General features: G+C 57.8%; 1 protein-coding gene across 2 annotated transcripts in view; it reads right to left on the bottom strand.

The window, feature by feature from the left end:
* Positions 1 to 1,396: 1,396 nt before the first annotated feature.
* The window catches only part of COMP (cartilage oligomeric matrix protein), a 23,870-nt gene continuing 11,981 nt past the window's right edge, over positions 1,397 to 13,285 (bottom strand). For both annotated transcript variants that reach the window (XM_056512919.1, XM_056512918.1), the window contains exons 6-20: positions 12,649 to 12,786; positions 11,367 to 11,444; positions 10,670 to 10,837; positions 8,734 to 8,838; positions 8,511 to 8,618; positions 7,918 to 8,077; positions 7,044 to 7,162; positions 6,801 to 6,853; positions 5,393 to 5,586; positions 4,389 to 4,567; positions 3,353 to 3,401; positions 2,801 to 2,997; positions 2,539 to 2,711; positions 2,060 to 2,199; positions 1,397 to 1,909 (exon numbers count right to left, since the gene is read on the bottom strand). In XM_056512919.1, the coding sequence (XP_056368894.1) occupies positions 1,863 to 1,909; positions 2,060 to 2,199; positions 2,539 to 2,711; positions 2,801 to 2,997; positions 3,353 to 3,401; positions 4,389 to 4,567; positions 5,393 to 5,586; positions 6,801 to 6,853; positions 7,044 to 7,162; positions 7,918 to 8,077; positions 8,511 to 8,618; positions 8,734 to 8,838; positions 10,670 to 10,837; positions 11,367 to 11,444; positions 12,649 to 12,786 (1,908 nt within the window). In that variant the 3' untranslated portion in view covers positions 1,397 to 1,862. The remainder of the gene's footprint in view (positions 1,910 to 2,059; positions 2,200 to 2,538; positions 2,712 to 2,800; positions 2,998 to 3,352; positions 3,402 to 4,388; positions 4,568 to 5,392; positions 5,587 to 6,800; positions 6,854 to 7,043; positions 7,163 to 7,917; positions 8,078 to 8,510; positions 8,619 to 8,733; positions 8,839 to 10,669; positions 10,838 to 11,366; positions 11,445 to 12,648; positions 12,787 to 13,285) is intronic.

Raw genomic sequence — 13,285 nt, 5'->3', positions numbered from 1 at the left:
ACTTGCTCCTAGAAATGGAGTTGAATTATGCCATAAAAAGAGAATTTTTTAAATTTAACCAGATCTCTCCTGTTTGTCCAGCAGGAAAAGCCCTTCCCAAATATCCTGGCTTCTGTCTGATGTCACCTTTGAAAGGAAAAGGTTCAGTTTGGCTCAAATTTGGGATTTTTAAGGTATTAGAGGATCAGAGGTGTTGTTTCCATCCTGGCAGGATGTTGGATATCCAGGTTCTGTGATTTTATGGGGGGAATTTTGGGGGTTTAAGGCTCCTTAAACCAAACCTGGTTGGATCCTGAATATTCCTGGCAGGAGCAGTGGCAGCATCCCCTGGACATCACAGCCCTGGGGCACCCAAAAAGCTCTGACAGAACAGGGAGACCTTTGGGGAGGAATCAGAACTTTGAGCTGTTCCAGGATTCCCTGCTGAGGGGGAGTGAAGCTGTTTGTGCTCCTGAAGGGAAACTTTGATTTTATCCAACCCAACCCAGCATCGTCTCTGCCTCAGTGGCAGCTAAACCCGACCTGGAGGGGGTTGAGTTGGGGGAAAAACCCAAAATGATGCATTTTCAGCCTAAAAATGCTGCTCTGAACAAGCAAAAATCTTTCTTATTCAGGCGATTTGTGGGTGATTTCATTATTTATGCAAACAAACCCTGCTCAGTGCAGCAGCAGGGGCACAGAAATGCACGAAAATCATCCCTGTGCCAGCAAAAATTTATTTATTGTGTTTTTCTCTGGGTAAACTGACGTTGGCTTTAAGTGTTTGCAACCAGACCTGATGTGAAAACCCAGCTCAGCTCTGTGCAGATCCTTCCCCACCTTGTTTTTTTTGTGAAGGCTTCTCTGTCTTTGTATCTTTGCATTCTTTGTAAAGGAAATGAAATAAAAGTTGAAATGTTTTTGCCTCTGGCTGCTCAGCTTTTTCTCAGTTTCGTTTGCTGTTGGTTTGGTGGGGGTTCAGTGTCAATAAGGAAATGACAAAATCAGATTATTTTGGTTGAAAACTGAACTGGGGACTCTTCAAGGGGGAACTGCAGCTGCTCTAAAACCTTGTGAGGTCTGAATTTAAACTGTCCCCAAAATGTTCCCCAGGGGCTCGGTTACCTGCCAGGGACAGGGATTTGAGGCTTCCCAGATTTATGGAAAACCTTTCCCAGCTCCCATGGAGCATTTCCAGCTCCTCAGCAGTTTGTGGGAGACAGACCCAGCACAAAGCTTTAATCTGTTGTTCCAGCAGGACCCAGGCAGGGCAGGGCTGAGGAGAGGAGAAGGTGCCTCCAAGCACTGGAATTTCCAAGGGAATTCCCAGCCCGGGGCTCTCTCAGCCCTGCAGGTTCCTCCCTTCCACATCTGCAAGGGAAAAGCTTCAGGAGAGTGGAGAGAACACACACATGACCAAGGAGAAATCTAGAATTTATTATCCAGCATTCCAAGTGTTTATTACCCAACATCCCAGAACAAAGATTCTCTCCTTAAAGTGCTTTTTCCATTTATTAAAATGAGCAACTTGTACCGAGGCCGCTCCTTCTCAGACTGTGCTGGGTTTGCTTTGCAGCAGATCTTGAAGAGGAAATCAGCACTGACACTCCTGGACAGGAGGAGATTCCTGGGACTCCTCCTCACCAAAGTGACTCCAGCCCTGCAGCTGCTGCAGGGAGCTCCCAGCACGGCCCCGGGTGGGGCTGCAGCAGCTCAGGCTTCTGTCTCACTCCCTGTCTCCACCTCTGCCCTTCCCAGGGGATCTGGGGAGGGTTTCCAGGGATTTGCTGGTGGGGAAGGGGCGCTGGGGGCTGTGAGGGCGCTGGCAGCTCGGGGTTCAGAGCAGGGGCAGAAGCAGGAGCAGCAGGGAGGTTCCGTGGGGATCAGTCCTGCTGCACCCGGAACGTCTCGTAGTCCTCGGGGATGGTGTCTGAGCATGAAACAAAGGGAATCAGGGCAGGAACAGCAGGAAAAAGGGACTCAGGTCTGTCTGCTGCCCCATTCCTGTGGCTGGGCAGGTTCCATGTGAAGCACTGGGAAAGGGAGGAGCAGAGCTGCACACCTGCCTGCCCAAACTCACCGTTGCAGCGGTAGCGCAGGTTGGACCAGATGATGTTCTCCTGGGAGAAGCAGAAAACCCCGAGGCGCCCCCCCCTCATGGTGGTGTCCAGGACAACTCCCGTGTCTGCCACCACCTCGGGGCCTTCATAGAAACGAGCCCTGGAGGGGACAAAGCAGAGAGTGACAGGAGCTGCCATGGACGGGACAAAGGAGAGAGTGACAGGGACAAGGCAGGGAGGGACAGGAGCTGCCCTGGTCTCAGGGATCTCCACCCCGGCAGTGGAGCTGGAGCAGCTGGCACAGAGGGAGGTGACCCTGCCCAGGGCAGAGCTCCCTCCCAGACCCATCCTGGGACTCCCCCGAGCGCTCCTGGGTGTGTCCCCGGGCGTGGCCGTGGGTGTGTCCCCGAGCGCTCCTGGGTGTGTCCCCGGGCGTGGCCGTGGGTGTGTCCCCGGGCGTGGCCGTGGGTGTGTCCCCGGGCGTGGCCCCAGCTCTCACCGGATGTAGCCGACCTGCGGCCGGTGCTGCAGGAACCAGCGATAGGAGGTTTTGTCCTTCCAGCCCGAGTTCCTGGGGTCCTTCCAGAGCAGCTTCACCTGGTCCGTGGTGTCCCCCGTGTGCCACAGGGAGTTCCTCAGGTACTCCCCAGGCCCCGTTTTGGATTTCACTGCCTGGGACAGCACAGAGCCAGGTCAGGGCGTGCACAGACCCTGCACAGCTGATCAGGCAGAAATGGGAACTGCTGCTCTGTCCCCTTCACCTTCAGCTGGATGCCCGGCTCTGCCACGGCCCGGAAGGGGTTGGCCTGCCAGTAGGTTTGCTCCATCTGCTTCCACATCACCACGTAGAAGCTGGAGCTGTCCTGGTAGCCGAAGATGAAACCGGCGTAGTCGTCGTCAGTGGCCGTGTTGACGTGGAAGGTGCCCTCGAAATCCACTCCATTGAAGGCCGTGTACCCTGGGGGCACAGCAGGGTCAGAACAGCTCTGCACTGCAGGGCACACACAGCAGGGCACAGCTCTGCACTGCAGGGCTCAGCAGGGCTCAGAACAGCTCTGCACTGCAGGGCTCAGCAGGGCACAGCTCTGCACTGCAGGGCACAGCAGGGTCAGAACAGCTCTGCACTGCAGGGCACACACAGCAGGGCACTGCAGGGCACACACAGCAGGGCACAGCTCTGCACTGCAGGGCTCAGCAGGGCCAGCACCCACTGGGGGGGTTTGGCCAGGGGGAGTCTGGGCTCTGCTCTGCATGGATGGAGTCATGGAAGCTGAAGAGGGATCATTTCCCAAAGGGAAAAGGGAAATTCTCACCTACAGCCAGGCCAGGGTCGCTGTTCATGGTCTGGACAATCTCCATGCCCTGGGAAAGAGGAATTGGGGCTCTTTAGGGCAATTCCAGCCACACCAAATTCCCTCTGGTGCAGCTCTGGGATTTGGGCACTGCAGAACCAGGGAGGCTGTGGAGCCTTTTAGGGAAAACCCTCCAGGATTGTTCCCACCCGGAGCTCCCCCTGGATCTCTCCCCACCTGGATCTCCCTGGATCTCTCTCCTCCCCTGGAGCTCTCCCTGCAGCTCTCTCCCCCTGGATCTCCCCCTCTGGAGCTCTTCCCCCCTGGAGCTCCCCCTGGATCTCCCCCCCACCTGGATCTCCCTGGAGCTCTCTCCTCACCTGGAGCTCTCCCTGCAGCTCTCCCCCTGGATCTGTCCCCCCGGATCTGTCCCCCCCTGGATCTGTCCCCCCCGGATCTGTCCCCCCCCGGATCTGTCCCCCACGGATCTGTCCCCCCCTGGATCTGTCCCCCCCCAGATCTGTCCCCCCCTGGATCTGTCCCCCCTGGATCTGTCCCCCTCTGGATCTGTCCCCCCCAGATCTGTCCCCCCCTGGATCTGTCCCCCTCTGGATCTGTCCCCCCCAGATCTGTCCCCCCCTGGATCTGTCCCCCCCTGGATCTGTCCCCCCAGATCTGTCCCCCCTGGATCTGTCCCCCCCCGGATCTGTCCCCCCCTGGATCTGTCCCCCCTGGATCTGTCCCCCCCGGATCTGTCCCCCCCTGGATCTGTCCCCCCCTGGATCTGTCCCCCCTGGATCTGTCCCCCCCGGATCTGTCCCCCCCTGGATCTGTCCCCCCTGGATCTGTCCCCCCCTGGATCTGTGCCCCCCTTGATCTGTCCCCCCCCGGATCTGTCCCCCCTGGATCTGTCCCCCCTGGATCTGTCCCCCCCGGATCTGTCCCCCCTGGATCTGTCCCCCCTGGATCTGTCCCCCCCTGGATCTGTGCCCCCCTTGATCTGTCCCCCCCCGGATCTGTCCCCCCCCAGATCTGTCCCCCCCGGATCTGTCCCCACCTGGTTGAGCACGATCCAGTTGGGGTCGATCTGGGCGTCCCCCTCGGGGTCCAGCACCACGGTCTGGAAGGCCCTGAAGTCGGTCAGGGTGACCTGGGCGTTCTCGGGGCACACGTCGATCCTGTCGATCACCATGTCCCGGTCGAAGTCGTCCTCACACAGGTTCCCCACGCCGTCCCCTGGGCACCGGGAGGAGGAGCAGGGGGAGGAAGGAGCCTGGAGCAGCAGCTCCTGCCCTGGGTTTGCTCAGCAGCAGGGGCAGGGGAGGGCACAGGGCACTGGGACACCCCGAGAGCTGCAGAGAAACCCTCAAAGGCAAAACACTTCTGGGAGAGGGAACCTGTCCCCAGAACTGACCCCAAAGTGATCCCAAACATGATCACAAACCTGATCCCAAACATAACCCCAAACTTGATCTCAAACGTGATCACAAAAATGGATTCCAAACCTGATCCCAAATATCATCACAAAATTGATCCCAAACCTGACCCCAAACATGATCCCAAACCTGACCCTAAGCCTGACCCCAAACATGATCCCAAACCTAACCCCAAACCGATCCCAAACATGATCCCAAGCCTGACCCCAAACCCAATCCCAAACATGATCACAAACATGACCCTAAACCTGATCCCAAACCTGATCCCAAACATCATCACAAAACTGATCCCAAACCTGACCCTAAGTCTGACCCTAAGCCTGATTCCAAACCTAACCCCAAACCCGATCCCAAACATGATCCCAAGCCTGATCCCAAACATGATCACAAACATGACCCTAAACCTGATCCCAAACATGATCCTAAACATCATCACAAAGCAGATCCCAAACATGACCCCAAATCTGATCCTAAACCTGACCCCAAACCCGGTCCCCACGCTGGCACTGTGACATCTCCAAGTGCCACAGGCCTGGCTCAAGTCACCCCAAGAACCCCTGTGGGTTCCAGAGCCCGGAGTGACCCCGGGACACCCCAGGGACCCCCAAACCCCAACCCCCCCCACCATCCGAGTCCTCCTGGCCGGGGTTGGGCACCAGGCGGCAGTTGTCGGGCCCGGGCGGACGGAAGTCGGGGATCCCGTCGTCATCGTCGTCCTCGTCGCACTCGTCCCCCAGCCCGTCCCCGTCCGTGTCCACCTGGGAGCTGTTGGGCACTGAGGGACAATTGTCCCGAGAGTCCTGGTGGCCGTCACCGTCGCTGGGGACAGGATGGGACAGGGACAGTCAGCCATGGGCAAGGGACAGGGATAGGGACAGGGACGGGACAGGGATGGGACAGGGATGGGACAGGGACAGTCAGCCATGGGCAAGGGACAGGGACAGGGACAGGGACAGGTCAGCCATGGGCAGGGATGGGGACAGGACAGGGACAGGGACAGGTCAGCCATGGGCAGGGATGGGGACAGGGATGGGACAGGGACAGGGATGGGACAGGGACACGTCAGCCATGGGCAGGGATGGGGACAGGGACAGGGACAGGGATGGGACAGGGACAGTCAGCCATGGGCACAGGACAGGGACAGGGATGGGACAGGGACAGGGAGAGAGATGGGACAGGGATGGGACAGGGACAGGTTAGCCATGGGCACGGGACAGGGACAGGAACAGGGATGGCACAGGGACAGGGATGGGACAGGGACAGGGATGGGACAGGGACATGTTAGCCATGGGCACAGGACAGGGACAGGGACAGGTTAGCCATGGGCACAGGACAGGGACAGGGACAGGGATGGGGACAAGACACGTTAGCCATGGGCACCAGCCAGGGACAGAGACAGGAACAGAGACAAGGGATAGAGACAGGGACATGTCAGCCATGGGCACCAGACAGGGACAAGAACAGAGACAGGGACAGGGCCACCAGCCCTGGACAGGGACAGGGACACAGCCATGGCCACCAGCCAGGGATAAGGACACATTAGCCATGGCCACCAGCCCCAGACAGTAACAGGGACAGGGACAGTGACACAGCCATGGCCACCAGCCCCGTTGCCTGGGCTGGGTCCCTCAGCTGCAGCAGCAGCTTTGGTGATTGAGCCTTAAAGGGATTTGTGACACCAGCAGTGGGTGGCAATGTCCCTGCTGCAGTGGGTGGCCACATTCCCAATGCAAGCCCACATTCCAAGAGTGGCCCATGGAGCATTATGGAATTTACTTTGCTGACACCTCGTGTAAAAATGATAAAAGAGAAAAAGTTCATTGATCAATAGAAACCTGGTTGTGATGACAACTTTAGATTTGGATGACAACTGGGATTGGTTCTTACTTCCAGTGGTCACGTTTTGTGAAGAAAATTCCACCTCTAAACCTTTATTTTTTTATAGGATAATGCCAAGCCCTGTCACAGCCTTTGGTCCCTTCATCCCCAGGATTCCATGCAAATAAAAAGAATCTTGAATTTCTGCAGCTCACCTGTCCTGGTTGGTGTCACAGACATCTCCCACCAGATCGTGGTCAGTGTCTTTCTAGAAAAATAAAAGAGTAATTTAAATTTTCTAGAAGAAAAGACGAGAACAGAGAGCTGCCGACAACAGCAGAGTTCCTGTGGGATTTTGGGGGAAATTCTGAGTTTTTGGGGGAATTTCCTGGCAGTGCCACCTGGGCAGTGTCAGAGGATTTTTGGGGTGCCAGGACTCACAGTGGGGGGGTCTGTACCTGGTCAGGGTTGCTGAGGCTGGGGCAGCTGTCACAGGCGTCCCCCACGCCGTCCCCATCCCCGTCCCTCTGGTCAGGGTTGGGAACTCTCCTGCAGTTGTCCACAGAGTTTTTGATCCCTGGAATCCACAAAAAATCCAGTCATTGATAAAGCAACGATTTCAGGATTTGGGGGTGGTGTTTGTGGGGAGTCCTGGCTGCTGGGAGCAGCTTTTGTGTGAATTTTGTGATGGGCTCAGTTTGCAAAGCCAGCCAGGGACAGCCCTGACACCACCAGCCAGGAGCTGCTGGATATTCCCAAAATTGTCTCTTAAAATGGCAGTGATGATGAGACTGGGTGTGACTGGGGATGATAAAAATTATAATAAATCCAAGTTTCATTGAACCCCACACTGTGAGAGTGTCACCCCCACAGGGCTGGGGGACATGGGCACTGCCCAGTTTGTCACCCTAGGACTGATGCCAGCAGGAGGCAGCGTGGGAATTATTAATTGAGATTAAACCCAAATTGCAGGAGGGCAAGACCAGACCCCAATCTCACAGTGTGGTGCTTGTGGGGATCCCTGGCTGCTGGGAGCAGCTTTTGTGTGAATTTTGTGATAAGCTCAGTTTGCAAAGCCAGCCAGGGACAGCCCTGACACCCCCAGCCAGGAGCTGCTGGACATTCCCAAATTTCTCCCTTAAAACGGCAGTGATGAGGAGGGTGTGACGGCGCTGGGTGTGACTGGGGATGATAAAAACAATAACAAATCCAAGTCTCACTGAACCCCACGCTGTGAGAGTGTCACCCCGCGCTGGGGACAGGGCACTGCCCGGTCTGTCACCCCGGCGGTGCCACCAGCAGGAGGCAGTGCGGCACCGGCCGCGCTCTCACCGTCCCCGTCCATGTCGTCGTCGCACTCGTCGCCCCGGCCGTCGCCGTCGATGTCCTTCTGGTCGTTGTTCTTCACCTGCCGGCAGTTGTCACACGCGTCCCCGAAGTTGTCCCTGTCGGCGTTGCGCTGGTCCGCGTTCCTGGTGTACACACAGTTGTCCTGCAGGCACGGGGACAGGCTGGGGACACGCTGGGGACACGCTGGGGACACGCTGGGGACACGCTGGGGACAGCAGCCCCTCCTCAGGGCGGCCCCAGGCAGGTCCCAGCCCTCGGGGGGTGCCCTCGGTGTCCGGAGATTTCTCTGCCGGGGTTTGTTCAGATCCTCGGAGCAGCCACAGCGAGGCCACAATGGGGCTGAGTTCACACTGGGGCTCCTGAATCCCTACTGGGGCTACTGAATTCACACTGGGGCTCCTGAATTGCCACTGGGACCACAAAAATCTCACTGGGGCTTCTGAATTCCTACTGGGATTTCTGAATTCACACTGGGGCTTCTGAATTCCCACTGGGACCACTAAAATCTCACTGGGGCTCCTGAATTCCCACTGGGAGCCCTGATCTCCCCCCGCAGGACCCCTGGGAACCCAAACCTCAGCGTTTGGGATCCCGTCCCCATCGGCATCATCGTCGCAGGCGTCCCCGATGCCGTCCCTGTCGGCGTCCTCCTGGCCGGAGTTGGGGACAGTCACGCAGTTATCCTGCCAGGACAGAGACACGGCGTGAGGGAACATCCACAGCCCCACAGCCCGTCCTGGAGCGAGGCTGGGCTGGAATTCCCGGAATTCCCGCATTCCCCAGGAGGGCCGCCCGCACCTTGCGGCATTTCTTGTCGGAGCAGCGCTGCTTCTCGTCGGGGACCCCGTCGATGTCCGTGTCCTTCCCGCACACGTAGCCGTTCCCAGCCCAGCCCACGAGGCACTGGAACACGGCACAGGCACAAAATCAGCCCCCCGAAATCCAAGAGAAACGCTGCAAGTGCAGGGGTGTGAAAAGCTGCGGGAAAACAGCGCCCGGCAGGAACATTTCTGGAATTCCACAGCTCCGATGTGACTCTGCTGGGACCGTGAGGAGGCTCAGTGGATTATCCCCGCTCAGATCCAGGGAATTCCGAGCCTGGCAGACGGGCAGCGCTTCAGGGAGAACCAAAACCCCAAAAAGCGGGAGCGGGTTGGGGTCGGAGCAGCCCCAGGGAGGAGCTCGGGACGGACGAGCAGGGCGGGTTCGGGAAGGGCGATCTCCAGGAGAGGGCAGTGACACAGCCGGGATGGGGAACGGGGACAGCACAGCGACCCCGATCCCAGAGTTTGGGATCAGACCCCCCGCGAGGGCGGGAGAGGCTGGATCAGACCCCAAAGGGGGAATCAGAGCAGACCCCAATTGTCGGGGGGTCGGACCAGACCCCGGCCACAGGAGCGTGGGACCCGACCCCGATCTCGGGAGCCCAGCCGCAGGGAAATTGGGATTAAACCCAAATCGCAGGAGCAGGAGACCAGACCCCAACAGCCTCGGGAGGGTGGGGTCAGAGCCCGGTCTCAGCAGAGATTGGAACCAGTCCTCCTCTGCAGGAGGGCTGGACCAGACCCCAATCTTGATGGGGTGGGATCAGACCCCAGTTACAGGAGGGTCAGACCAGACCTCAATCTCAAAGGGGGGTGGGACCAGACCCAGTCTCTGGAGGGTCAGAACAGACCCCAGTCACAGGAGGATAGGACCAGACCCCAATCTCGATGGGATGGCACCCGACCCCAATCTCGGGAGCGTCAGAGCAGACCCAAATCTCACAGGGGGTGGGACCAGACCCCAATCTCACTGCAGGGTCAGACAAGACCCTGATCTCTATAGGGTGGGACCAGACCCAAATCACAGGAAGGTCAGACCAGACCTCAATCTCGATGGGGTGGGATCACACCCCGGTCTCGCTGTAGGGTCAGAGCACAGCCCAGTCTCACTGCAGGGTCAGAGCACACCCCAGTCTCACTGCAGGGTCAGAGCACAGCCCAGTCTCACTGCAGGGTCAGAGCACAGCCCAGTCTCACTGCAGGGTCAGAGCACAGCCCAGTCTCACTGCAGGGTCAGAGCACAGCCCGGTCTCGCTGTAAGGTCAGAGCACACCCCGGTCTCACTGCAGGGTCAGAGCACACCCCGGTCTCACTGTAGGGTCAGAGCACAGCCCGGTCTCAGTGTAGGGTCAGGGCACACCCCGGTCTCACTGTAGGGTCAGAGCACAGCCCGGTCTCACTGCAGGGTCAGAGCACAGCCCGGTCTCAGTGTAGGGTCAGAGCACAGCCCGGTCTCACTGTAAGGTCAGAGCACACCCCGGTCTCACTGTAGGGTCAGAGCACACCCCGGTCTCACTGTAGGGTCAGAGCACACCCCGGTCTCACTGTAAGGTCAGAGCACACCCCGGTCTCACTGTAGGGTCAGAGCACACCCCGGTCTCACTGTAAGGTCAGAGCACAGCCCAGTCTCACTGTAAGGTCAGAGCACACCCCGGTCTCACTGTAGGGTCAGAGCACACCCCGGTCTCACTGCAGGGTCAGAGCACAGCCCGGTCTCAGTGTAGGGTCAGAGCACACCCCGGTCTCGCTGTAGGGTCAGAGCACACCCCGGTCTCGCTGCAGGGTCAGAGCACACCCCGGTCTCAGTGTAGGGTCAGAGCACACCCCAGTCTCGCTGTAGGGTCAGAGCACACCCCGGTCTCGCTGCAGGGTCAGAGCACAGCCGGTCCCGCGGGGCCGTGGCCGCGCACCTGGCAGGACAGGGAGCCGTCCCTCTCCACGATGCACTCCGCCTTCTCGTGGCACGGGCTGATCTCGCCGTTGGGGCAGCGCCGCGCCCCCGGCGCCGCCTGGCTGCGGCAGCCGCTGCTCTGATCGCCCACGAAGCCCGGCTTGCAGGGCCCGCACTTGTAGGATCCCTGCGGGAAAGGGCAGCAGCTCGAAGGCAAATCCCGGCAAATCTCTGCTGCAGCCCCTCCTCGGGGCTCCCACCGCCCCAGGGTCTGACTGGGACACTGCCAGGGATCCGGGGAATCTCTGGGAATTCCAGCCCAGCCAGGAATTCCTTCCCAGTATCCCACCCAGATTCCCCTTTCCCGGTTTGGAGCCATTCCCTGTGTCCTGTCCCTCTATCCCTTATCCCAAATCCCTCCCCAGCTCTCCTGGAGCCCCTTCAGGCTCTGGAAGTGGCTCCAAGGTTTCCCTGGACCTTCTCCTTCCAGCCTGGCCTTGAATCCTCCCAGAGAACAATTCCCAATTCCCAATATCCCACCCAGATTCCCCTTTTCCAGTTTGGAGCCATTCCCTGTGTCCTGGAATTCCATCCTTTGTCCCAAACCCCTCCCCAGCTCTCCTGCAGCCCCTTCAGGCTCTGGAAGGGGCTCTGAGCCCCCCCAGCTCCCCAGCCTGGCTCCAGCCCTGGGCCCTCCCCACACCCCCAGGATTTACCCGGGTGTTGATGCAGATGGAGTTGGGGACACAGTTCCTGGCAGCTCCAGTCTCACACTCGTTGATGTCTGTGCACACCTGCCCAGGGAGAACAGGACACACCTTCACCTTCCCTCCAGCCCAAAATCCCAGGATTTGGGTGCAGAAGCAGAGCCCTGGCACACCTCACTAGGCAGGATTGGGAAGTTTTGCTGCTGATAAGTTTGAGGCAGATCCCAGCAGGATCAGAGCTGAGCTGAGCTGCTGGAATATCCTCACTGTGGAAGGGGCTCCTGCACTTGGAAGCTCAGTGGCTGCATCCCACGACCAGACCCAAATTCAGAGCCACATGGAGGATAATTATCCCTAAAAGCCCCAGTCAGGCCAGGCTGTTGGGATTTTAATCTGGAGGTGTCAGGGAAGCTGGGAGGGGTGGCAGCAGCTGCAGGAACTCTTCTGTGTCCCAGCAGGAAGGATTCCCATTCCTATTCCCCCATTCCCAGGATGGCTCCACAGCCCCAGAGGTTTTTGGGATGCTCTGTTTTTAGGATGCCCAGTTTGGCACAGAGGAGGTGGCTCTGGGGATCAGGTGCCCATCCTGGGCACTCTCCTCTCCCTGCATTCCCACCAATACATGGAATCACAGAATCCCAAAAAAGGGATTGGGAAAGACCTTTAATCATCCCATTCCCACCAACACATGGAATCAGAAAATCCCAAAGAAGGGATTGGGAGGGACCTTTAATCAACCCACTCCCACCAATAAATGGAATCACAAAATCCCAAAAAAGGGATTGGGAGGGACCTTTAATCATCCCATTCCTACCAATACATGGAATCCTAAAAAAGGGATTGGGAGGGACCTTTAATCATCCCATTCCCACCAACATATGGAATCAAAATCCCAAAAAGGTTTGGGTTGGAAGGGACCTTTAATCATCCCATTCCCACCAATACATGGAATCCCAAAAAAGGGATTGGGAGGGACCTTTAATCATGCCATTCCTACCAATACATGGAATCCCAAAAAAGGGATTGGGAGGGACCTTTAATCATGCCATTCCCACCCCCAGAGACACCTTCCATGATCCCAGAGTGTCCAAGCTGGCCTGGGACACTGTCAGGAATGGGAATTCCCTCCCAGGGAGGAATCCCTTCCACCTTTGGGCACCATCACCTCGCCTTTCCCTCCCGTTTATCTTTTCAGTCCCAGCTGCAGAGGGGAGGGAATTCCCAGTTTCTGAGGACAGAGAGGGGAGGGAATTCCCATTTTCTGAGGGACTCAGAGCATTTCAGGCCTCACCTGTTTGTTGGCCCTGGCAAAAGCCAGCCCCACGCCCTCCAGCAGCTGCCCGGTGAAGCCGGGCGGGCAGGGGTCGCAGCGGAAGCCGGGGTTGGTGTTGATGCACTGCACTTTTGGGAAGCAGGGGTTGGCATTGCACTGAAACGACACACAGGCTGCTCAGGGCTCAGCCAGGTGCCCTGGGGCACCTCCAGCTCTTGGGTGTTTAGTTTTGAGGGAGGTTAAAACAGCACAGAAGTTGCTGGAGGGTTTGCCCCAGGGTTGGGTGGGTGCAATGAAACAAAAGCACTTCCAGCTTTGGTTCTAGTCCTGCAGCATTTCAAGCTCGATTTCTCCTCCTAAAAAACCCCCAAAATTATTGGGAAAATCCCAGAGGATTTGAGGTTTGTAACCCAGCTGATTAAATAATTGAATATTCAGGATTCAGCCTCCACCTCGCAGAGTTTTCCTGGGATTTGGGGATGGAATTGTGCAGGGAGCAGCTCTGGGCATCCCTGAAGAGCAGGGAGCTGCTCTTGCTTCACCTTTTCCCTCCTGGAATCCTCAGAGTCCAGGGAACTGGACAATTCCCCACCCTGGCCTTGGAACACAACACTTTGTTCACCACTCTCTTTCCAAAATCGCTCCAAATGCTTTG

This window comes from Oenanthe melanoleuca, chromosome 28, assembly GCF_029582105.1.
Source record: "Oenanthe melanoleuca isolate GR-GAL-2019-014 chromosome 28, OMel1.0, whole genome shotgun sequence".
NCBI classification, from domain to species: domain Eukaryota; kingdom Metazoa; phylum Chordata; class Aves; order Passeriformes; family Muscicapidae; genus Oenanthe; species Oenanthe melanoleuca.
Note: the sequence above shows the minus strand (reverse complement) of the source record. Positions and strands in the feature narration are given on the sequence as shown.